We start from the raw sequence: 26,350 nt of genomic DNA, 5'->3' as shown, positions 1-26,350 counted from the left end.
GTTGTCTCCTGAATTTCATACATATACCATGACATGCACAGGCCCCTACAATAAATAATAAATAAATATTTAAAAAATAAGGTGGAGAGCATTTGAGGAAGACACCTAGCATCAATGTCTGGCCCCTACACATACATACACACACACACACACACACACACACACACACACACACACACTTGAAAGTAAAAAAGCAACCAAATCATAGACTAGCTCTGTAAAACCTCTGACCAGATGTTGAAGGATATTTGTATGACACATGGCCATTCATAAGCTTTCAAATTCTCTTTATTAAAAACCTTTTCTTCCCCCTTTTGTAAAAACAAACAGTTTAGCAAAGGGTCAGTTATACAGATCAGAAAAGTGGTGACAGTTTATATAAGACACTCAAAAAATTCTAATACTTTACAAGTTCAAACTTAAATTAACGTGGTTTTGTTTTTCTCAAAAACTCACAGAACAAACTCTGGTCCAGTTCAAGAATAATCTTACAGATCACCGCCTCGGACTGTCCAACAATGGGAAACCAAAATCTAATGGTCGATGCTCATACCAAATTTAAGTTCATCAAACTCCTTGAGAGTACTACCTAGAGAACAATCAGGTGTTAATAATGAGAATAAAATTACACAGGCCTCCCGTTGTATTAACCCAGGATACAAATGGATCTTTTGTGCAAGGTAATAACTATTCTTGAGCAACCTTAGGGAGAGACATTTTAAAATAATTGACAAAACACTAAATAAAAGCTTTAAAAAAGAAATCAATATTTTCCTGGTTGCCTTTAATACTGTATTATGTGTGATGCACATAGAAATAAAAAGTGCAAATTGTAGGGTCAGTGAAGGGTCATGCCAATGAAATTATATAAAAATAAATAAATATACACACAAGTATAGAATCGCCAATGATTTTAAGTGGAAGGTTCTGATTGAAAGTAGACTGTCTTTTCTCTCTGCCTTGAGGGAACTCTCTCACTTTCCCACATGAAGGTCATTTTATAAGTTGACTGGGCCACATGGATTTCCATAGAAACACTACTGGGATAGGGGCTGGCAGACTTGGTGAGGTCTGCCTCCAGTTTGTTGGAGGATAAAATGTCTAGCTTCAGATGGAGGTGCAGATGAATTCAGGGAGGTGGCTATCAGCTGTTCTCAGGAGTTTGAGGTTTTCTAAGAAATAGGAAAAGCTTAGCTGGTGACCAGAATGCTGGGTTAAAACCTGTAGAATCCTCCAGGGGAACAACAGGGGCTGAGCCATAATCTTTAGTTTTTTGGGTTTTTTGTTTTTTTTTTTTTTTTTTTGATCTTTTTGAGACAGGGGTTCCCTGTAGCAACAACTGGCCTGGAACTCACTATGTAGACCAGGCTGACCTCAATCTCAGAGAGATCTGCCCGCCTCCCAAGTGCTGGGATTAAAGGCGTGCCACTACACCCAGCAATCTTTAGTCTTTTCTCTTTGGATACAGCCAGCTTTCCTGAAAGCTCTAACTTCTCACCGCTCCTGTCCAGACTGGCCTTTCCTCCTCTCTTTACCTTAACTCTTCTCTCTCACAGGTTCCCAACATTTCTCTCCTGGCCAGGGACTGCAGGTCTCAAGGTTCTACGTTTGTTTTCTTTCAGTGCCTCAGTTTCCTCTCTCATAAAACTAATATTAGTGTTGAACTAGATCATTTTTTTGTCCTTCTATTTGTGTCGAGTACAGAATTCCAGTATAAGATTGAAAAAAAAAAAAAACCCCACATGATCCCTGTGCATGTCTACCCAATTGCACTTGGGGGAATAAACAACAGGCAACTCACACGGACTAGCCATCCATATTCCTTCAGTTATCACAGGCCATGGCATGGAGGGTGTCTTCAGGAAGGCACCTCTACTCATGAAGGCAGCACCAGGCTCCCTCTGACCTTTTTGAGATCCACTCAATGGCTCTGGCAGAGCTCATTTCTTCTAACACCTTTATCTCAAACCCTTCCATGAGACCCTGCATGGGGGGTCTGGAGGTGCTGATCCCATTGGGAATAAGGGCTCCGTTCTTTCTCACATATTGACAAAGTTGGCATATGTGATGAACCCCAAGCAGTCCCTCCATCTGACTACCTACAAATACCCAGCAAGCAAATGTTTTAACTTCTCCCCTACTGAGGGTTAATTTTGAAATCATTCTAATACAAGGTCAGTTGGAGCCAAAAGTAGAAGCACCAAGGGGTGAGTCAAGGTCAGATGCCAATTCCTTGATACTGAGTCAGGCCAGTGCTGTGCACTGCAGTTATCAGTATGTGCCGTGGGCCCACAGCAACTGCTGCTTTAGCTATAGGGAAAGACATTAGCTTCAATTTCAGTTAAAGTGAATTTATAACGAAGTTACTGTCCTACAAAGAATAACTCCTGACACTTCCTGAAATCAAGAAGGAAGCAAGTTTGGATGGACTCTATCAGAACTCCCACAATGGAGGGCTCTTCTTTTCCACACCAAATTAATATGATTTTACTTTAAGGCATCAACCTCATGGATTTCTAAAATAACTGAGGAAGCATGAGTTCTTGAAAACAGGGACTTTAGGGCTGGACACATTGCTCAGTTGGTAAAGTGCTTGCCTCTGATGCATGCACCTCTTGGTTTGATCCACAGCACCACAACACCTGTAATCTCAGCACTGGAGAGGTAGAGGCAGGAAGATCAGAAGTTCAAGGTCACCCTTGGTTTCTTAACAAACTCAGGGCAATCCCTGGATCACAGGAGACTCTGCCTCAAAACAAAACAAATCTGAGAGATTTTTGGCTGGGCATGTAGCTCAGCAGTAGAGAGCCTGTTTAGAATGTGCAAGGTTCTGGGTTCAATTCCCAGCACTAGCCAAGAAAAGAAAAACAGGGCCTTTTCAAAATGACCAAGCTGGAGGAAGCCTTAATGAAGTCACTCACATCTCTGCCACCCGATTCTTTGGTGTCTTCCCTCAGGACTACAGAACCCGACTCGGCTCCCCCATCCTTGGGCACACAGAAGGACAGGTTGTAAGAGCGCTGCAGATTCACTGAAGTGGCTGTCCACATTCAAGGGCTTCTGTTAAAACTTTTCCTTGTATGACTCAGCCTCATCTGACCTGCTATAACCTATCAACACTTTAAGCACAGTAGCAATCCCTGAGAAGTTGGATTTTATGGACAGGAAAATAACCTTGGCACAGAAGGGAGAGGTGAGAGGAAGAAAGAGCAAACTGAAAGACTGCGGGGGAGAAACAGGAGCCCACAGGGAGCTGGTCACCTTGGTGGGCTGGACCCACAAAGGAGAGCTGGCAGCTCCCCAGAGACACAGGGGTGTTTTGATGAGTCTCTGGGAACAAGCCCAAGCACCATGTCCTGCCCGCTCTCCTTCCTCTCTGGTCTCAGTCCTGTCCCTGTGGCCAGGCTGGCCCCACTTCAGCCGGCTTCCCGTCCATCTTCCAGAAACAGTGGTGGTGGCAACAACAGCATCAAAGCTTTTTCCTTTCAAAGTGTGGCACGATTCCGCTGTCTTCAGGGCTTGGACTTCCTGCCCTCTCTGTCTCCTTCAGGCCCTCCTCTGCCAGCTGGGATAAGTACTTCTGTGGCGGAGAGAGGGACAACAGAGGCAGGGAGATGTCAGGGTGTGGGTTTGCAGGTGTGTGCCTAGGTCCCCTTTTCTAACACCTGTGACCAATGGCAGCTACCTCTCCTGTCACCAGTGTATCTTGTGGTGAGAGAACCCCCTTATGTTAGTTTACAAACAATGTGAATCTCTTGTAGGAAAAGTAGAGAGTACAGATACCAACCATCGCAACCACCCCCAGCCCTTCTGTGGTGCCAAATACTTACTAACTCTCTGGCTTACATAAACTCAATCCTTGTGATAGTGCTGCCTATTTTCCAGAAAAAGCAGCAATGTCCACACATAAAAAGCAGAAGGAGGGAACGTGGGTGAGGGGCAGAAGCCCAGAGACAACTGTTTCCTATAGCTTCAGGCTATGGGGGTGGAGTTTAGTGGTCCCTCGGTGGGTTGAAAACAGTATGTCTACTTTCTAGTTGGGGGCTGCCCGCACAACTCCAGAAGCGCTCAGGGCTGTGACTGGCCATGGCTCATTAGCCAGCTGGGGATGCCTTTAAAATGCCTGGGTCCAGTGCTGTAGTTAGGATGTGGAATGGTCTGGGGCCCCAACAGGAGTGGTCTGACTCTGTTGGGACAGCAAGGACTTTATAAACAGCAGCAGGTAAGGAGTCAGAAGGATCAGGTCCAGTACAGGGGTTAAGTATGCAGGCTCAACCATATCAGATCAAATTTTAGCTCTCCACAGGCAAGTGACTAAATGTCCCTGACTGTAAAGTAATTGTAACCATGACAACCCTGCACAGGGAGGGCTGGGGGCTATAAGCTGACAAGACACCACACAAAGCATTTATCACAGTGCCCAGCACAGAGTAAATTTTAGGAATATCAAGCTTTCACCTGAGCTGGGCCAGCAGTGGGGCTTGGGGGACGTCCCTCACCTCTCCTGGCCCCAGACTTCTACTCTGTTAAATGGGAGCAATAGCGTCTTCCTCGCCCTCCTTCTGGGAGGAGACTGGCTTTCAGAAGTGGGTACAGATTGACTGGGAGAAGGGCCCTCAGTGGACACCTGTGGCTGAGGCTGCTGCCGAAAGCCCAGGTTTCTCCCCTGCCTGGCTCAGGAACCTGAGTAGATGAGTGTCTTGCCTGTATGTGCACTCTTCCCTGAGGCTTGCAGCCAGCAGTGTCCACTTTCCTGTCTAGTCCAGCCTACACTTGCTGCTCCAGATCACTCCCAGTGGGTTTTCATAGCGCCATGGCACAGCAGGGATTTCTGGAAGCTGTATACAGGCACCTTCCACCTGCTCCTGCCTCCCAGGGCATCCCCAACCCCCACTCAAGGCCTCCTGCTGAGTGATAATTTTACAAGTTGCCTGACTGAAGAGGCAGCCAGCACCATCTGTGTGGGTCTGAATTCTTCAGTTTTCACAAGTTGTGCAGTTTGCAGTGGAGTGGGTGAAGTGAGGCTATAGGGACGGAGACATTCTGTCAAGGCCACTGACAGAAACCCTATCTGAGAAGGCTGTGACAGAGGCTCCTGGCTCCCTGACAGATGTGCCAGGGAAGCTTGAGCTGAGGTTGGCCAGCGTGAAGGGCTGAGGCAATGTCTACACCCGATGTGTCTGGGGACCACAGGCATGTCACTGGCCTGCTGTAGGAATGGGATGCCACCCGGGGTTTGGCCCTAGAGGCCCTAAAAACAGTGAAGGCCGCTGCCTGGAAAAAAGGTAGGCCCTGTATTCTTCATAACTCTTTGAGTGGTAGTGAACTTGAACTCTGTGGTCTCTTTAGGGGCTGTACAATTCTACTGAGAAAAGATCAAAGAGTTTCACATTGAAACATCAGAAGTTACTGGAAAGATTGTTTAAAATGTACTTTATTGGGTTTGGTATGTGGCTTAGTGGTATAGAGTCTTTGCCTAATATGCACGAAGTCCTGAGTTTGTTCTTTAGTGCTGTTAAAATTTTAAAATGAAGATTCTGGGCCTTTACTAGAAAGAGTAAGCAATGTGCATGGTTTGGAAAATCAGTACCAGAATGTCTCCACAACCCTTCCAGCTTACTACTTACTGTCCAGGTCTGGGCAGAATGATGAGGTCTTTGGGCTAGATGACTATCCTCAGCTGCCTCTGTAGAGACCAGTCTGAATCCCCTGCTCTGGCCATGCCATGCTTCATTCCCCCACCCCACCTCCTTCTGCCCTCCAGGAGAGAAAGGACTATGGCTGCCAGGTCAGGTCACAGAGCAGCTGCTCTCTGGAGGGAAATTAAGAGGCTTAAATGACCTGTGTTTGGGCACAGCTAGTGACAGTCTTTTACAAATAGTGACTGGGCCAGGAAATTACAGGTCTCAGTTTCTAAGACAAGCTTAGTAAAGTAAAAAGAAACAAATGGTTAAGAATCAAGTGATCTAATCCTAAATCCAGTTACTTACTATCTGCATGGCCTTGAATAGATCCTATAGCTTTTCCTTGAGCTTCTGTTTCCTCAATTGCAAAACAAATCCAAACTTCTTAATTAGATGTGCACATTTTATAAGCATCCCAAGAACTTTCTCAAATTACATGCTACTACTCTACTAAATATGTCACCTAGTACATATACGTCAAAATTCTACTTCATATTCCTGGTTAAGAACCATTAGCTCAGGGTCACCAGATGACTCATGAGTAAGGATGAGTGCCTCCAAGCCTGAGTTCAGTCCCTGGAACCCATATGGTAGAAAGTGAGAATGAATTCCTGCAATTTGTCCTCTGACCGCCCCACATACAAAATTAAAAAAAAAAAAAAAAAAAAAAAAAAAATAAAAAAAAAAAAATCAGCCACTCTAAAAGATTTAACTGTAAATTCCAGGAATGCCTGACCTGGAACCAGGGCAAAGATACCCTGGGCATTTCATGATTTGAGCCCTGTGGATTAAACTCTCTTTATCATTTTAAAATTTTCTGTTTTTTTTTTGTGTGTGTGTGTGTGTGTGTGTGTGTGTGTGTGTGTGTGTGTGTGTGTGTGCAAGTATGCATGTATGTAAGCTGGAGATTGACATTAGATGTCTTCATCACTTTCCACCTTATTTTTTGAGACAATTATCTCTCTGAACCTGGTGCTCACCAATTTGGCAAGACTGGCTAGCCAGCAAGCTCCAGAGAGCCTCCTGTCTCTGTTTCACCAGTACTGGGATGATAGGCATGCACCATCATGCCCAGCTTTTCTGTGAGTGCTAGAGATCCAAACTCAGGTCTTCATGCTTCTGTGGCAAGCACTTTACCAACTGAGCCATCTCCCTACCCCTCAACTCTGATCCTTATAGTGAAAATTTAGCTGCCTCGAGAGGCTCATTCCAGAACATGTAAATGCCTGTAAATGCCTGTAAATGCCTGTAAATGCCTGTAAAGCCAACCCTGTACCAGAAGCTAATCATGAGAATGGCATTTACATTATAATAAACTATATATTTGGTAGGTATACATTATAGAATGCATTAGTATTGCTCATTGATTTTAAGATACTTTGAAAAATGCATTAACATCTCTGAGATTAAAAAATGCATTTAACAACTGATGGAGTCTCATTGTTTAATTTGCAGCATTGCTTTATCTAGTTGGTATTAAAAAATAATGTACTGGGCTAGGGATGTGGCTCAGAGGCAGAATATGTGCTCAATATACTTGAGGTTCTGGGTTCAATCTCCCACGTGTTGAAGAACAAGTGAAAATGGTGCTTTACAAATAATGGCATCTTAGATTGTACGAATCTAGTATGTAATATGTATTTTTTAATATTTTATTATTTTTATTTTATGTGTATGAGTGTATTGCTTACATGTATGTCAAGTGCACTAATATTGTGCAATGCCAGTGGAGGTCAGAAGAGGGAATTGGGTCCCCTGGAACTTGAGTTACAGATGGTTGTTAGCCTCTGTGTGGGTACTTGGATTTGAACCCAGGTCCTCTGTAAGAGCAGCCAGTGCTCTTAACCACCGAGCCATCTCTTCAGCCCATATGGTATATTTTTATATATGGTGTTTTACTATAGCATATTACTTAGTTTTTTGATTTATTGTTGGTCTTCTACATTAGGCTGGAAGCTCTATAAGGACAGAGCTTTCCCTGTATTTGTTGCTGCTGTACCCAGTGCCTAGAACAGTGTTGGGTGTATGAGCTTCTGAGATATTATTTGCTGTCTGAACATTTAAATGGGACAAAACTGTGGTTTTCATTCCAAAATATTACCTACATGGAGGAAGAGAAAAGGAAACATCTGCATTGTAACAGTCCTGGTAGGAAGGGATTAGCTGTGCCATGTGTCAGGAAAATACCAGCATACCCCAAGTTATGCTCAGTGTGGCTAGGGAGGCAGATGTTTAAAAAGCTACCCAAGAGTATGTTGTAAGTGTTAAAGTAGACATGATGCTCTGGGCACCCATGGGCTATAGCCATGTTGTGGAGTAGCCTGGTAGAGGCAGGTATTCTCTACATGGTGGGAGGAGGTATCATCTTAGAGAGGATGTATCTAAAGGGTATGCTTAGGGAATGGCAAATCACTATGCCTGGCCTTGAAGATGGGAGTTCAAGTCAGAGGCAAGAGAGGCCTAAGACTCGGAGTGCCTGGCCTGTACATGAAGATTGGGAAACCCCAAAGGCTGTGCATCAAGGAAGGTAGAGCGTTACCTGTAAGTTCCTGTAGTGGACAGCACTGCGACAGTGGCTCACCTTCGCTGCCTCCTCACTTGTGTAGAACAGGCCACACAGCTTACAATAAAAGCCAGTCCTGGGAACCACGAACTCCACTCCTAGGGAAGGGTGGGGAATGGAGAGCAGCCTTAGAAAAGTAGTGGAAGGCCCCTGTGGTCTTGCAAGTTGCAGGGGCTCAAAAGAAGAGCAAGAGCTCCATCCCTCATTTACTGCTGACTTTAGTGGTTACCTAGCTCCTCCAACTCTGACCTCAGTCACATTTACAACACAGTCACAAAAGAAAGTGCCTTCTTCATTCACAGGTGGTTGTGAATGCTGGGTGGAGGGCACTTGGCAATTATACGCTCTGTGTCCTGCCTTTGGGAATCTGGGTGAAGTCTTCCTCAGTCAACCTGCTCCTGGGGAAAGGAGAAAGGAGGAGGCTTCTGAGATTTCTTAGGATTTCACCTCTACATGTCTCTGCCTTTGTGACCAAAATTCTGGAAGAATTCACTGTATTTTGGATTTTTTGTTTTCAAAACTTTATTTTTTTCTTTTCATTTTTCTTTTATGTGTATGTGTGTATCGCATGCATGTATGCAAGTGCACCTGTGTAGTGCAATGCCCGCAGAGGACAGAAGAGGGTGTTGGATCCCCCGGAACTGGAGTTACGGACAGTTGTTAGCTACCATGTGGGTGTTAGGATTCAAACCTGGGTCTTCTGCAAGAGTAGCCAGTTGTCTTAACCACTGAGCCATCTCTCCAGCCCTTTTAGGATCATTTTAATTAAAGAAAAATCTGAAAATAAGTAAAAGATAGCAAAGTATTTCTTGCCATGTTATTTATTGATATGTAGGACTCTGGGGAGGGCTTTGTTGTTGTCATTGTTTTGTTTGTTTTGAGACAAAGTCTTATTTTATAGCCCTGGCTGGCCTCAACTTGCTATGTAAACCAGGCTGTCCTCGAACTCACAAAGATCCACCTACCTCTGCCTCCTGAGTGTTGGGATTACAGACATGTGCCACCATGCCCAGCTGTTTCAGGGCAGTTTTAATTATACCCTAAATGCGATTTTCTATCTTCTCTTTTTCACACGGTATATCATAAACATCTCCTATCTTTCTTCACTTTTTATATCTCATCATCAATTGATGATTTATTAAATATACATTCCAGAATTTGGGGAGGGGGACTTATGATTATAAAAGCAAGAAACAATGGGTGCCCAGCCCTCAGGAAGTGATAATACTACAGGCAGTCGACTCATCTTTGAAGTGGTGGTGGCTGGGCCAGCCTCCAGGAAGGTGTTCCTGAGTCACTTCTCCTCCTGAAGAAATAGTCCTCCAAGTGGAAGAGCCCAGATCAGAAGGGTCCAGTCCAGATGCTAGGAACCCACATAAACCTGATCCACTCCTGGGCTTCATTTCCTCAGCAGAAAATGGGAGTAAGATGCACTCATGCCCAGCTCATAGGGTCTGATGGTGGCACTCCATAGAGAGAGCAGGGTGTTAGGGCTGTGCAAAGTAGGTCCTCCATGGAACTACACCCAAGGCACTAAGCCTGAGGGGCCCAGGTTCTACTTGCTAGATGGGAAACTTTCCCCAAGTATGAGCAGAACACAGCAGCCAGGTGGGGCTGCTCCCCTGTCCTGTGCTGAAGGTGGCAGTGCTGGGATATCTGGCCACACTGTGCAGACAAGAGAAAGGGGATATGGTTACTTCTCCCAGGGAAGAAGATGGCAAGGCCTGGGCTGGCCTCCTCACCACAGCCTGGCTCCTCCTCTTCCTTCACTTGGTGCTTAGTACACAGCAGACACTGTCATGAGACACAGCCTAAACTTGTAATTAGAACTTTTTTTTTCCCACCTCAATAGAAGTTACTTGTTGGTGTGTAGAGGCAGCTTGGAGGGAGGACAGGAGAAGAGAGGGAGCCCACTCTACAGCTTGCCAGGTCAGCGTTTGGGACCTGGATTTTCTCTAACTGCTGCCTACCTGTCTGCCTGCCAAGCCTCAGTAGCCTGCAGCAGTCCCCAGAAGTGGGAGGGTGTCACTCAGTCCAGCTGCCCAAAGGGGGCTCAATGTCTTTCCCTTCTCGTTTCTCCCAAGCTCAGGGCAAAGGATAAACACATGGCTAGTCGGGGAGGGGGCTGTAGGGGGACTGTCCAGTTTTCTCCTCCACCTCACAAATGGGCTCCAGGATGCAGCTGAGTAAGGGGCAGTAAGCAAAGCCTACCACCTCCTTTTTCTGCTGTTGTGAGACAGTTTTGTGCTGGCTACTACTCCACAGGGGCTCAAAGCTACACAAAGCTGCTGGGAAAGAGCTCTGATCAGAGTCTGCTGTCCTATCCTGTCCCAGACCCTACGGGGTAGGCCACCTGGGAGGTACAGAGCCCTGGGGATGCCACTGGTGTCCAGGCTATAGCCTCTCAGTCCCTGTCCTGGGATCACCAGAAGGGGTATAGCTGCCTCAGGGGAATTCACAGAGCCTGAGGCAGGAGGCAGAGAGGGCAGCCATGGCCCTTTTCAACCAGAGAAGTACAGCTACCATCTGTGGGGTTGGGTATGACACTGCACCACCAAAAGCCAAGCAAAAAAAAAAAAAAAAAAAAAGAAAGCTTGGAAGCCAAAGCCATAGTAGTAATGGAAAGAAAATGGCATTTAGAGTCAGAGAGGCCTAGCCATTTTATTTAAGCTGTGTGACCTCAGGGACATTATCAAACCTTTCTGAAATTAGTTTTCTCATCTGTAAAATATGAAGAATAATACCAATACCATGGATGGTGTTGTAAGGAAGCACCTGTCTGTAGTTTTGCCTGGTGCTCAGAAAAATATTAGTTTGAGAACACTTCTTCCAATATATCTTCACAGAAAACAACTGTCTAAATGCTGGCCTTCCCACCCACTCTCCAGCCTTTCATCAAGGCTGCCCAGAGAACCAGCTCCACAATTCAGCAAGCAGTAACTTTCTTCCCAGGCCCTGCTCAGAGGGTTGGGTCATTCCAGGAATCAAAAGATAGCAATGGAGAAAGAGAAGTGAAGTGTGTGGGGGGGGGCATATGATCCCTAAAGGAATGGAAGCCCACCACAGAAAAACCCAGAGGCTGTGCAGACAACATCGAGTTCACTACCACTGCCTCAGGAAGCCTGAATGTGAGGATCTAAAACGGCAGTGCTGAGCAACACGGCCACAGCCTCAGCAAGCTCAGCAGCCACTGAGTCCTCCATTTCCTCAGCCTCGATTAAGTACCATCATTAAAGCTGCTTTTGCCTCCTAATAATAGCTCCTGGCATGGGTAATTATGACTGTGTCATACTAGCAAAGCTTGGGGTGGAGAGAGGGGGAGGCTCACTTTTTGCCAGCAATGCTATTTGGTTCTGGAAAGAGCAGGCCTTGGCAGGCTTACATTGTCTGGGGTCATGCAGAACTGGCTGGAATCACACAAGCAGTGCCCAGTGCCGTCCTCTAACCATGAATGCCCCGACTCCCCCACTCCCTGACAGCAGGGCTAAACGCCCTTTTCTCCCAATAGGGTGCCCAATCCTTGGCATCCTGTAATTCACCACTGTGCTCTCCACAGTGACTTGACTGTGCCTTTCATGTTTCTGGAAATCTCTCTGCAGTAGCGATCAGCCCTGGAGGGTAAAGGGTTTGCAGCCCAACAGTAAGTCTCAATTCTGGAATGAACAGTAACACCAAAACAACCCTTCAGTCATCCCTAAGTTCCTGCTACTAGAAGGCACCGAGACCTTACGTATATTTGTTCATTTCCACTTCAACATAGGTCTACATGGTAGGCTGGGTGGCCTCTATGACTTCTCCACATTCATGGATGCAGAACTCCAAGCAGAGAGGTTAGAGAGGTTGCTATTTGTAACCCAGCCATCATGTAACAGAGATGAGATTTGAACTCAGGTATAAGAGGCCAGAGTCCGTGCTCTTAACTTCCCACAGAAATAGTGAAAGGAGATAGCAGGGTGGTGAGAGAGCAGACAGCCCAAGTTCCTGAACCTGATGTGTATTCTTGAGAATGCCTCTGGACTTTAGTCTGCTCACCTGTCAATCAGAGAAGACAGTACTATACCTTCCTGGGGGTGGGAGTATGGAGACCAATAAGCTAATGGCTTTCTAAGCTAACTGAAGATGATCTGTAATAGCCCATTCTGGAAACAACACAAATGTCCATCACCAGGTAGATGAAAATCTAGAATGTGCTATATCCAATCCACAACGCAGTACAGGTACATACATATGCCAAAATGGATCAAATTGCACCCTTTATGTGTACTTCATTGTATGCCAATTATACTTCAATGCAGTTGTTCAAAAAAACAAAATGAGATACCATTTTCCTCCTAACAGGTTGGCAAAGATTAAAAACTGATATCCAAAGTTGGCAAAGAGGCAGGGAATGGGAACTCTCCCTCAAGGTAGCACTGAAAGTTGCTATCCTCTTTTTAAAGTGCAATTTAGTAGCAATTATAAAAGTTTTAAATGCAAATGTATACAGCCCCCACAAGGCTCCCCCGCCTGGCTAGCATCCTGTTTCAAAGAAATGCTGGCATGCACACAAAAGGAACCAAACAAGCACATCTGGACTGCAGCAGGGGACAGGGGTAAGAGTACACTACTAGAATTTGAGTCCCAGTCTTTCCCAATCAGAAGCTCTGTAACTCTTCATCTCAGATTTCTTATCTGTAAAATAGGGATTAAAAAATACCACCTGTCTCATCAGTGTTTTGGGAGTGTTAATGAATTAATATATGCAAAGCCCTAGGAATACTGCATGGTGAGTGAGAACAATAAATAAGAGCTTAGATGTTACCACATTTTCACAACGGAAAAACAACAAACAGGAAACCACCTAAGTGTTCACCAGCAGAGAAAAGGTTCAGCAATTCTTTGGTGCAGATTTTATGATGGAATATTTTCAGTGCTTTAAAATAAAGTGTTCTCTGTTTACTGACATGAAAAGATCTGGTTATGAGAAACACAGAACATGATGCATACACTGTGGTCCTATTTTTGTGGGAGAAGACAGCTGTGGACCTGACAGTGGCCACCTCTGAGACCGGGGAGGGACAAGATAAGACCTTCAATGCCGACCTTATCTGGGTCTTATTTTTTAATTTGTTATAATAAGCTTATGCATTTTCTGGAATGAAAAACAGTACTGGAAAGACAATGTGTCAGAAACTAGGATTCACTCTTATTTTTTGTGTCAATTAGATTCCAAGTTCCTGACTGGTTTGAGACTTATTACTCTCTCAGTGCCCCCAGGGTGCACAGCACAGTGCCCCATGACCCAGTAAGTGTTTGCCAAGTGTCTCCATGCATGAATAAACTGTAGCTTCAGAGAGACAGGTTTTGCAACATTAGTATCCAGAGTTAAAGTGCCTAAGAGCATCGTGATTCAAAGGATCTGTCTGCCTTTTGCTTTTAAAAATATTTGTATGAGGGGGCTGGGAAGAGGGATCAATGGTAAAGAACTCTTACTTTGCAGACACCAGGACTTCAGTTTGAATTCCTGGAACTCATGGAAAAAGCCAGGAATGGTTGTACATGCCTGAGAGCCCAGCATTGGTGGGCAGAGACAGGCAGATCCCAAGAGCTTAAAATGGCAGATCCCGTCTTAGCCAAAATGGTGACCTTTTGGTTCCATAAGAGGGATGAAGGATCTCTGTGTAGGTGCTTCTATTAGTGTAACCTTTCCCATTGCCTTTAAAAAAATTTTTTTTTATTTATTATTTTTATTTTATGTGTATGAGTTTATTTCCTGATGAAGGATCTCTGTGTAGGTGCTTCTATTAGTGTAACCTTTCCCATTGCCTTAAAAAAAATTTTTTTTATTTATTATTTTTATTTTATGTGTATGAGTTTATTTCCTGCATGTATGTAAGTGCACCCGTGTCATGCAATGCCTGTGGAAGTCAGAAGAGGGTGCTGGATTCCCCTGGAACTGGGGTTACAGGTGGTTGTTAGCTGCCATGTGGGTGCTGGGAACTAAACCCAGGTCCCCTGCAAGAGCAGCCAGTGCTCTTAACTGCTGAACTGGCTCTCCAGCCCATCCCCCCTAATTTATCATTGAAAACCCACAGACTGGTCCAACTCCGTTACAGATGAGGAGACTAAGGCTCAGGAGGGCAAGACTCATCTGAGGACACGAGAGTGACCATAAATGAATGGGTCTGAGTCTTGCTGTGTTCCATGCTCCCTTGATCAACTCTGTCTGCTCCAGTCTATTCAGTGGTACTCATGCCTCAGAGAAGGTCTTTAAAGGAGAAAAAAAAAAAAAAAAGTAGTGTAGTTTTGGGACAACACGGGACAAGGAAAGGAGGGAAGATACCAGAGGACATTCATTTCAATTGACTATATGGAGGTCTCTGGACCTCTGTTTTCCTGCCTGGACTTGTCTCTGTATGGTCAAGAACAAAGCATTCCCTGATGGAGTAAACAGGCTTCTGGGTCTCACTGCTGTGCTGTTCAAGGTTTGGTCCCATGGGTGTCAGGTCTCCCACTGAGCCTGAAATTAAAGTGACTTTACTATCTTGCAAATATAGGTTATTGCCATCGCACATTAAAAACAATGACAAAAAACCCTCTAGAGCCCCTCAAAGTTGCTTTAGAACTGTCACTTCCTGGAGCTGAAGTTCAGAAAGGAGTGTATATTTTACCTACCTAGAGGAATGCTAAGTTCACTGAACACATCCTCTGGTTCCCAGGAAGGCAAAGAAAGGGGCTCTTTCAGCTCTGCTTCGGTGAATTCTGGTGATCTCACATCCAGAGATTTCATTTCCATGTACCTGGTGTTTTCTGCAAAACATAGAACGGGGGAGAGGAGGGGTCCCTAATGAAGCACAGCAGGACTCAAAGAGTCGCCGTAATTCTATTCCCTGCACTGTGTGATTGGGAATTGTCCCTTGGACTGCTTAATCACATGAGGCTGGGGCTAGGCCTGCTAATTAGAACCAAAGCACTATAATTAAGATTATTTTCCACTGCCAAAAAATGCAATAAAACTTGGCACATCTTTGCATTTGCCAGGGAGGAGGGGGGATGCCTTCAGTTGGAATGAACTACTCTCCACTATCCCCAAATCAGAATCGCTCCATCTCTATAAGCAGAAGAATTTTTGAAAGGCAGAAATTGTGCTGACATCTACCAAGACTGGCCAAAAAGGCAGAACCACTCTCACCCCAGGCTTGTGAACAGTGCTGTTAAATATGAACTCCAAATACTGGGTAAGCTAATAAACCACCAAGACCAGCACGTGTTGAGACCTGTAGGACAAAATAAAAGGGGTTCCCTTAGAGCGAGGTGGAAATGTCAGTGCTTCTTTATTTATGCCTGCTCTAGGCCTCTTCGTTTCTCTAGCAACAAGCTGGCTGATCAAGGCAGAGTTTCCATGGAGACTCAGATCCCGGCAGGTGAAAAACAGCTCGGGTCAGCTTGACATGGAGGAAAGCCCAATCCTCCGGGTCACCCACCAGCTCATGCCACCCACAAGGCTCTGGGTTGAAATGCTTATTTTTCAGCCTTTCCTCTATATTTTCGGACCCCTGAGTCTTACTTCAGCCTGGGTGATGCCACGAGCTTTCTATAAAACGAATCTTTAGTTACTTCCACTACGAGAGTCTTAAGGGCTGCTCTCCCTCCCTCTACCCCTCAAGAGTCTTGGATGGATCTGTTTCCATTTGGCAGAGAAGCCAGGGCTTTTGCCTATTTTAGACTCCCTAGTTCATGATGTCATAGTGCCAAGCATAGACACAACATCACCTCCGGTAGAGGCGGAGTTGTTTCTGGGACAGATCCTGTATCACTAGCAGACATCGGAGAAAAACAGGTCTGAGATAGTAAGAAGGGGAACAAGCCAAATCCTTTAGGAAGACCTGTTCCCTCCCCATGAGTGCCTCTCACTCCACACTCCCTCTCCCACCACAGAAATAACAGCCAAGGGGTCTCCACTGTGCAGGAATGGGCAGCCAGCTGGTCCCAAAGAATCCAAGTTCCCTTTGCTGAAAACTCAACCTGATCTTAGTTGCCCATGCCCACATGGGTGCCCATAAACAGAAAAATCTAGCCCGAGTTTGCGTCTCTGAACACAGGTAGCCTCCTATCTGATTTCTTATATACCATTTGCCTAAAAGCTCTAACAGTTTAACCAGGCCTTTAGAAGCTTGCTTCTGTTAGTACATGACTTTCCGTCTTGGTTTTAAGGTAAGTTGAAAGCTCACATCTCTGTCTGTTCCAGCCTGCACATGCCCTAACGTCTGGAAGGGAGCAGTGGTCCAATCTGCCCAGCCACCCATGAGGAAAGGGAAGATAGTTACCCTCGGTCAACACGCCTTGGCAAGCCTGGCCTTGGAAGTCGCTTTCAGGGGGGAGGCTGGCTTTCTCTTCCAAGGGGCTGACTTCATGAGCCCCATCTTCTGGGGTCCCCCTGGCCTTGCAGTCATCGAGAAAGGGGCTAGACTGCCCGGCCCTCTCGTCTGCTGGCTGGGGGGAAGACATTTGCTGGGCTGTGGGGGCCAGACGCACATCTGAGCTCTCTGCTCCTCTTGCCTCCTTCTCGTAGCAATCTGAGTCCTCCAGTGAGAGGCCTGTCTCGCATTCAGCTGGCTTCCGCTCAGCATCCAGATTTAGGCCAGGCATCTCCACGTCCGTGTCATTGGGGCAGCGCGTGGAAGCAGAAGGCAGTTGCCGGGGCAGCTTGAAGCTGATTTCTGCAGCCCCGTTCCCTATGGTCTCTCCTTCCTTGGTGAAATCCTTGGCCAAGTCCAAATCTAAGGTGGCTGCCACACAGGGGCACATTTCAGGGCAGATTTTGTCTTTCTGGGCAATGGGCATAATTTCTTCCAACTCCAGGATGTCTGGTTCCATGATGAAGTCTTCTTCTTCTCCTACCTCATCCACTGTAACCAGCTCCTCCATGTTCGTGGGGTACCAGCTGTCCCCCTCAGCCTCACTTCCACTCTCCCATTCTTGTTCCTGTATGAAAATACAGAATGGACACCAGACTGTGGCTGAGAATGTTCAACCAGAAGCCACAAACATTGACTATCAGCTCCCTCAAGTCAGAAAGACCCTGAGCATTCCACCTTCTCCCTGGGAAGCATTTACTAGGTACTTAGTGGACATGAGCAACTCGAGTCCCACATCACTCACTCATCTTCCAGAGTATGCCCAAAGTTACACAGGTTTTGGAATCAGTCCTTGCTGCCTAAACCACCATGTTTAAAATGATACAAAGAATCCTAACCCCTGGTACATAATTGGTGTTCAATAAAGTTTGGAATGAATGGATACATTATAAATGCTAAAAACTTGTTGGAACTGTTTTCTTGTATATGTGGTTATCACTAAAGGTAACTATATTGAAATCACTCAAAAAATTCCTCCACCTCCCTCTTTCAGCAAAGGTACAACTTCCATTCTCACACTTGACCACTCCTATATTTTCCCCTTGATTTTCCCAGCAGCCTACAGGCTGGGGCAGACAGATTTAGGAGATTAGCTTCCCCTGACCGGAAAGGCACGAAGCTGGCCATCATCCAAGGACATTTCTTTTGGCTTGTGGAAGCCCAGCCCAGGAGGACTGTAATTGGATTTTGATTTTTAACTAAGTAAAATAATCTTTACAAAGCATAGAATATGTCCTATTAATCTCAGTGTCTGGGCCTGCCGAGGTCAGGACCCCAACTTGAATACTGGTATCCCCTACCCCCTAAGGGACCTGCCTATTTTGGGAGCCTGGCTCTGAAGCCTGGGTCTTTTTAGGGCACATGTTTCTCTTAGTAGAACAGCCAAGTTGCTGGAGAGGGAGGCAGAACCCACGCATGTGGCTGAAGATCACCTTAGTGAAGATACTCAAAGATCCCCCACAAAGCCATTCCTCCAGAAACTGCTGAGGGCCAGGGCCATTGGGGCCATTAGTGGAGATTTACATACATTTCATGCCACCACTGCCAGGCAGCTCCTGTGACTGAGTCCCTGATGGCTAAATATGACAGCCATACTAAGATCTGGGACAACTTTACCTTCTTCGTCCTCGTGCTTTCTGGATCAGACGACTCTGTTCCTTTCTCCTGTCTGCCCACTGATTGAGGGCTTCCATCCATGCCCTCCTGTTCCTCTTTTCCAGCCTTATCAAAGGAAGAACAGAAAAAGGAGAGCAGCAGTGAGCAGAGGCATGGGAAAGTGGGAGTGTAGAGAGAGCAAAGGTGTTCACAAGCATAAACTTTTCCTTTCCCCCCACCCTGTCCTTGAGAGGCAGCTGCTGAGGAAACTGAGGCTCAGAAAGGCTAAGGAACTTGCTCAGTCACACAGAGAGACATAAAAACATCTTGAAAGTTAGGCTGATGACTTTAGGGGGAAGGAAATCCCTGGCAATCTGGGTGTTTGTGGGGAGGATGAATACAAGGAGCTAAGGGCGACCTGACCTAGGCAGGTAAGATCTAGGGGTTAGCCACTGTGATGGCATCGTCCCCAAAGCCATATTTTTACCATTAAAAATATATCACAGTTTGTCCCCTTATGGGTAGGAAAGGAGTTGTCAGCCAACCAGAGCTACAGCCTGAGTATACCCCCTTGGCTTCCTCCTCCCTGCTTTACGGTCCTCCAGGTAGTCAACCACATCTGGAGAACAGAGCAACTGAAAGCAGGTGTTCGGCTGCTGAACAGCCTTTACAAAGGGGGTCAGTAATCTATAGTTCACAGAGTGCAATTATAATTTTGAAGAGCTATATTTTTAAAATTAGGCATATGTGTATGGTTATCTGCACATGAGTCCAGGTGACCACAGAGATCAGAGGCACTGGATCCTCCAGAGCTAGAGTTATAAGAGTTTGTGAGCTGTCCATTATGGGCGCTGGGAAACAAACACGTAGTCTGGCAGAACAGTGCTAAGCCATCTCATTGGACCCTAAGAGTTACATTTTAAATGATCGTCTAAGTACCCACATAAAATCCTCAATTCTGCCTCTTGGTCTGAATAGACTAAAATCTTTCCAAACTGATCCTTTGTAGAAAGGCATGCTAATTCTCACCTTAGAAGTTTCTGGAGGGTACTCAGTCATGACTTAACCTTTGGTCATCAAACCATGACTATTCCCTGGGCTTCCTTAGGGAATGATTACATTTTCTCAACATTTTTTGGCTGAGGTTGATTCAAGGTAAAGGCTCTAATTAATTTCAGTCAGACACATCCCCTTAAGCTGACAAGGAGCCAGTTGGGGCAGGAACCCAGGACTGACTGGTTTAACTTGTTATTCCTGGACAGGGACAGCTGATGTCTTCAAGTCCTTGCTTTTTCCAGTGTTTGGAGCAGCAGAATCCAGTGAAAGCTTTTCCTCCAGTCTTTTGAGTGTAAACCCAAGCATAATGCAGCCACAAATGCCTTCCTAGCTGTGAGAAGTCAGTTTCTGCTAAATGGTGACCGCATGCTGGTTTTTATCTCCTTGACTAAATTATCCATGGTCTTTCCTCATCAAAATAAATAAGCCTTACCCCTCGCAAGCAGTTCCTGGAGACTTACTGTGCAGCATCCCCTCCAGTTCAAGCTGGAAGAGGAAGGGGCAGCCTTGGGCACCTACCCAGAAGCCCCTCACCTGGCAGACCACTAAAGGAGCAAGGTGGCACTTTTCAGGGCTTCCCTTCTCCCTAAGGTGACAGTGGCAGCTTCAGGAGAACACAATGGAGTCCATACAAGTTGCCCATCCCTACTTATAGACCAAGGCAGATACTTCCACTGCAGAAGCAGGGCTACTACCCAGCCACCTCCTAATTGCTCTCTCCTTTCTGCTCTCTGCCCTTCCTCCAACACAATCAAAAGGGTCCTTCTAATATGGAACAATAATCACACCCTCACTTGAACTTTCTTGTCAGAACATTTCATTTACTTCCCCTTTTGTTGAAGATTTAAAATCTTTCATCTGCACACAAGGTCCTGCGTAATATGGCTCTTGTGGACAAATCCATCTCATTTCCCAATGTGCTAACTTGTGCTCTCTGCTCCAACAACACTGGCCTCTAGTCATACATGGGACCTTTGCATGTGCTGTTACCTCTGTCTGCTCTCCTTCCCCTTTACCTCCAAAGTACATAAGCTTCCTTCAAATTTCAACAGGGAAGGCTTGGATCTGTTACAGGCATTAGTAACATCTTACACCCCTTTCCTTAGCATTACCCAGTGTGTAAGTGCTGGTTCACATGTGCTACAACATGTGCGTGGAGATTATCGGGCAAGCTCTGATATCAGTCCTCATCTTCAACTTCTTTGAGAAGGTTTCTTTGGTGTTTGCCTCTGTGCACACAGGTTAGGTGACCCATAAGTCTCCAGAGATTCTCCTGCCTCTGACTCCCACTTCGTTGTAGGAGCCCTGGGATTACACATGTGCATTACTGTGCCCAGTTTTACCTGCATTCTGAAGATTTGAACTCAGTTTCTCTCTACCCACTGAGCAATCTCCCCATTCCTAGACTATACACTTTCTAAAGTATGGCAATTCCATACAGATAAGTGGACTTGAGTCTTGCTCTACGGAACAGGAGATCTGCCAATAGGGGAATGCACATCTGCATGGTAGCCACCTCTGCCAACAAGGGCATGAACTTTTGCATGGTAGCCATCTAGAGCTGAGCAGCTGCTGGCTTCTCCCATAGACAGGTACTACCTCCTAACTCTGTAGGGCCCCATTACGCCTGCTTGGCTTTACTCATCCAATCTGCCTAATAGGATTGGATTCCCTGGACATTTATAATCTTGATCCATCCTTTCTAGAAGGATAAAGGGGTTCTTTTTTCCCTTAGTTTCTTTTTTCAGTGACTTTATTTCTTTCTTCCTTCCCTAGCATGCTAAGGTCAGGACTGGACTTGGCCACCCATGAACACTGAGAAATACACACATGGGTTTTCCCATCTAGGTATTTTCTCTAGAGATTTCAGAGGGTCTGTCATGAGCACAAGCAATCATACCTACTTAACAAAAAACACCAAGGCAGAGAAGAACAGGATGTGACCTGGTTCTCTGGCATCAGGCCTTTGCCTCCAGAATCTGGCCTCAGTCATTCTCTCCTTCCACAGATACTGATCAAATGCTCACTTTGTACCAAGCTCTACTCCAAGGGCCAGGACAAGGGCGTGAATATAAAAGACAAAAATTTCTGCCTTGTAGAGATTAAACTTGGGGGTTTGGGGGTGAAAGTAGACACTGTAAAATAAGGATGCTAGGTGAACAGCATTGCTGAACACAGGAAAGGCAGGAGGGGAAAGAAGTGGGTTGGGATGTTGATCTTATGCAGTAGCCATAAGTGAAGAAGACAAAGATGCTAAGTTAAGCATACTAGGTGGACTTCTGGAAGGATCATGTGCAAAGGCCCACCAACTTGTCCTCTTGGCCCCTGTGAGCCTCTGCTTGAAGCACTGAGCCATCACCAGCACCTAGACTACTTCTGAGCAAATAACAGTTGCCTAACAGTGTCCACACAGGGATGGATTCCAGGACTCCCCTCAGATGCCAGGATCTGCAGATGCCCAAGGCCCTTATATAAAACAGCCGACCATTTGCCTATAACTTATACACATTTTCCTGTAACTTACACACATCCTCTCGTATACTTTAAATCTCCTCTAGATTACTAGTAATACTCAATACCATGCAAATACTATATAAATAATTACTGTCTTGTTTAGGGAACAAGAAGAAAAAAGTCTGTAGATCTTCATTATAGACAACTTTTTCTCCCAAATGTTTTCAGTGTTTGGTTGAATCCACAAATATGAAACCCATGGATACACAGGACTAACTATATCCTCTTCTTAAAAACACAGGCTGGTTTACCAGGTTCTTAGGATCTAGTTTAAGTCTTAACAAGGCACACAAAGTGTGCCCACCCCACTCATTCCTTTAAAATCATCTCCCATGCCTTCCCTGCTTGGCCATTCAAGAAAACAGGTAGTGCACACCTTTAGTTGAGGCACTCAGGAGGCAGAGGCAGAGGAAGGTGGATGGATCATTGTGCTGGATAGCTTTAGTGTCAACTTGACACACCTGGGTTGAGGGAGCCTCAATTGGGGAATTGCTTCTATTGGACTGGCCTGTGGCCATGTCTGAGGGGTATCTTCTTGATGAGTGATATGGGAGGGCCCAGCCCATTGTGGGTGATGCCACCCCTGGGCAGGTGGGCCTGTGTTGCATAAGAAAGCAGGCTGAGCAGGGGCCAGAGGAGCAAGCCAGTAAGCAGCATTCCTCTATGGCCTGTGCTCCAGCTCCTGCCTCCAGGTTCCTACCCTGGGTTCCTACCTTGGGCTCCCTGATGAACTGTGACCCGGGAGATGTAAGATAAATAAACCCTTTCCTCCCCAAGTTGGTACTGGTCAGAGTGTTTTGTCCCAGCAATGAAGAAACAAACTAAGACAGTAATTGGTACCAGAGAGTGGGATATTGCTGTGACAGACCTGAGCTTGGTGTTTTGGGGAGGGCTGTTGAAGTGTTTGGAACTTTGGGTCAGAAAAGCCATTGCGTGCTCAGAGTTTGTTGCTGTGGAGCTTGGAAGAGTTGCAGATGATGGAGGCCTGGCTTGTGAAGCTTCAAAGGGAAGCAGAGACTATCAGGGCTGTTGGTATGAGATTTTTGGATTGAGAATCTGGATTCTGGTTGGCGGGGGCTGAAAAATCAGCTGTGATTAAGAAGAGACCAGAAACTGAAGTAAAACCTTTGCTTTACTGGGACAATTGATGCTGGTTAGCTCGGGCTGAAAATCAGCTGTAAGTAATAAGAGACTAGCATCACTGAGGCGAAGTCTTCTGGGAGGTATTTCCTCAGGGTCAGCACACAGAGGGGACCCAAGTCTCTATCTCAAGCTGGAAGCAGGACTTGGTAATGTGTAAGAGTCTCCTGCATGGTTCTGGTGTTGAAAGCATGAAGGGGTCGCAGAGAGCAGCTGAGGCTTGGCATGCAGAGGCCAGGAAAGTCCATAGGTGAACGTGCAGCTTCAGTTGCAGTTAAGACCCCAGGATTGAAGGGGTCATGGAGAGAATCTGAGGCTTTGCACCCAGAGAGGCAAGAAGAAGCCATTGGTGAAGGTGCAACCTCAGTTTCAGTGGAGACCCCAGCTTTTTGGAGATGCCGGGACCATGGGTCAACCACCAAGGACAGCAGCAGATGTGGAATGGAGTTGGCCTGGGTCTGCAAGATGACCTGAGTGTGCTATGGACTGCAGAGTCAGAGCAATGGAGCCACCAGTACCCTTTGGAGCCCAGAGGATCGTGAGTGAATCCCAGATGTCCAGCCTCGAGCTACTTTGCTGGACTTAGGTTTTGCTTAGGTGTGCCTGATTCTTCCCTTTGAAATAAGACAGTACTTGTTTTGGATTTTACAGATGCCCACCCATAGTTAAGAGACTTTTAAAAGAGACTATGGACTTTTAAGTGCTTGGATTTCTTAAGGATTGTAGGTTTTTAAAGTTGTTCTGTCTTATGCTGTGATATTAACATATCTTGGGGACAAAAATTGGAAAGTTATGGTTTAATAGTGATGTTTGTATGTCAAGTTGACAAGGGGTCAATTGTGCTGGATAGCTTTAGTGTCAACTTGACACACCTGGGTTGAGGGAGCCTCAATTGGGGAATTGCTTCTATTGGACTGGCCTGTGGCCATGTCTGAGGGGCATCTTCTTGATGAGTGATATGGGAGGGCCCAGCCCACTGTGGGTGATGCCACCCCTGGGCAGGTGGGCCTGTGTTGCATAAGAAAGCAGGCTGAGCAGGGGCCAGAGGAGCAAGCCAGTAAGCAGCGTTCCTCCATGGCCTGTGCTCCAGCTCCTGCCTCCAGGTTCCTGCCCTGAGTTCCTACCTTGGGCTCCCTGATGAACTGTGACCCGGGAGATGTAAGATAAATAAACCCTTTCCTCCCCAAGCTGGTATTAGTCAGAGTGTTTTGTCTCAGCAATGAAGAAACAAACTAAGACAATCATTCTATGAGTTCAAGGAAGCCAGATCTACAAAGTAAGACCTTGTGTCCAAAAAAAAAGAAAGAAAGAAAGAAAGAGAACAGGTAGCAGTCTTTGAAATGGGCAAAAAAAGATTACTGGATATTTTTTTAAATTTTTTTTGTTTTTGTTTATTTATTTATTTTTGAATCCAGGGTTTCTTAAGGCTAAGCAAACACTCCACCACTGAGTTTCATCCTCAGCCCTCCACTTTGTTTCTTTTGAGACAGTGTCTCACTAAGTTGCTCAGGCTGACCTTGAACTAGAGATCCCCTTGCCTCAGCCTACCAAGTATCTGGAATTCCAAGTCTGGGTGTCTTTTAATAGAATGCTAGGCATTTATCTACCATATCCTTCTAGGATATCTGATTCTTTCTGTAAATGTTTTATTTATTACTTTTATTTTATGTGCATGAGTAAATTGCCTGCATGCATGTAGGTGCACCTGTTGTGCAATGCCTGCAGAAGTCAAAAAAGGGTGTCAGATCCCCTGGAACTGGAGTTAGTCGCAATGTGGGTGCTGGGATTCGAACCCAGGGCCTCTATAAGAGCAGCCAGAGCTCTTAACTACTGAGTCATCTCTCCAGCCCCTGGGTATCTGATTCTTTAACAGTTGGTATCTTTTATGATTTTATAGTCTACAAGTTTCTGAGAACTGATCACTGATTCTAATGCAAATGATTCTTCCTCATAGAGCTGTAAATGAATTTTATCCAGTGACGATGCAGTCAATTTCCTGTCCTCTGCAGAAGACAGCAGCTCCACATCACTGGCAAATTCATACTTGTTTATGTAAGTTGTCTACTTTGGAGTCTCCTTTGAGATACTCTTATATCTTACACTGATAAGATGTAATGAATGAGTTAAATAAAATCTCTGAGAGGTAGTCACTAGATGTTTACACCACATTCATTATTTTAATTTAAAAAACAGAACCTTGAGGTGGAGAGATGGCTCAGTGGTTAGTTGCTCTTACAGAAGACTGGGTTTGGTTCCTAGAACCCACATGGCAGCTCACAACAGTCTGTAACTTCAGTTCCAGGGGACTCAGTACCCTCTTCTGACCTCCATGGGCAATAGACATGTATGTGGTACACATACATACATTCCAGCAAACACTGATACACATAAAAATAAATAAATCTTTAAAAAAAAAAAACAGAATCTTTAATATGTCCTAAAGATGCAGCCTTGAGTATCTTCATGTTCTTGAAAACAGTCTTTTCTTTACACTTTTACCCCCATTGTACCTTTTACCAAGAATACCAAAGTGGCTTCTGTCCACTTTCAGTACCTAGTTCAAATCCCTCTATGTGCAGCTTTTATCCTGTGCAGAGTTAATCGCCTACAGAGCAGTTTAACCCCTGTACATTGTATGGGATTATTTTATAGATCTGTTTCCACCATTAGATCTTGGTCTCTGTCATAACATGGGCCATGTCTTACTCATCTTTAGATTGCTTGTGCCTAGAACACTGCCTGGTAAAGTGGCACTCCACCCACACATGTGGGGATGAAGGCTCAAGTAGTTGCCAAAGTGTGACTCTTCATGTTCATGGGATTAAGAATTGGGCTTTTTATTTGGATTTACTATCACCGACTCCTGGGTAAGGGTAACTAGTATATACGCAAGGAGGATTTTTTTTAATTGTTTCTTATGCAACTGGCTAAACCTCTACTGTCCCATCCCTACTTAACCATAGGAAGCCTCGGCAAGAAGGAACCTTATAAGCCAAGTCAGAATTTAAAGCTGGTACCCAGAGCTCCCCCAGGACTCCCCTGTGAACTGAATCAGTACAACAGACACTTGGATGCAAGTGCCAGCTAATTACAACGTACCTTTATTAAACTGAAACTAAAGCCCTTTATCTAGAGAAATGTACCATGCCTGAGCATCCAGTTTAATTTAGGGGGTGGTGGCTGCTTCTCCTTTGCCACCTCTCACTGGAGCTCCAGGACTGGTAGATGCTTTTAGCAGGAGGACAGAGTTGACCAAAGATCTAATCTCTCTTGGGTGACTCTGTGGGTGCCAACACCCCAGGGCCACTCCACCCTGGGCACACAGGACTACAGAAGTCTTCCGTCATGTCCCTCCTTAAGTTCTAGTAAAACAACTAGGTGCTGTGGAATTTGGGGCCAGA

At 45.5% G+C, this 26,350-nt stretch overlaps 1 protein-coding gene across 1 annotated transcript in view; it reads right to left on the bottom strand.

Moving 5' to 3' along the window:
- Positions 1–862: 862 nt before the first annotated feature.
- Rbm20 (RNA binding motif protein 20) overlaps positions 863–26,350 on the bottom strand; it is a gene marked incomplete at its 5' end in the record, with an annotated part of 60,649 nt that continues 35,161 nt past the window's right edge. Inside the window, 5 exons of the mRNA XM_008846359.3 lie at positions 863–3,580; positions 8,224–8,345; positions 14,902–15,036; positions 16,554–17,211; positions 18,261–18,365. Of these exons, the coding sequence (XP_008844581.1) occupies positions 3,470–3,580; positions 8,224–8,345; positions 14,902–15,036; positions 16,554–17,211; positions 18,261–18,365 (1,131 nt within the window). The remainder of the gene's footprint in view (positions 3,581–8,223; positions 8,346–14,901; positions 15,037–16,553; positions 17,212–18,260; positions 18,366–26,350) is intronic.

The sequence above is a fragment of the Nannospalax galili genome, unplaced genomic scaffold (genome assembly GCF_000622305.1).
Source record: "Nannospalax galili isolate Female #2095 unplaced genomic scaffold, S.galili_v1.0 scaffold990, whole genome shotgun sequence".
Classification (NCBI taxonomy): domain Eukaryota; kingdom Metazoa; phylum Chordata; class Mammalia; order Rodentia; family Spalacidae; genus Nannospalax; species Nannospalax galili.
Note: the sequence above shows the minus strand (reverse complement) of the source record. Positions and strands in the feature narration are given on the sequence as shown.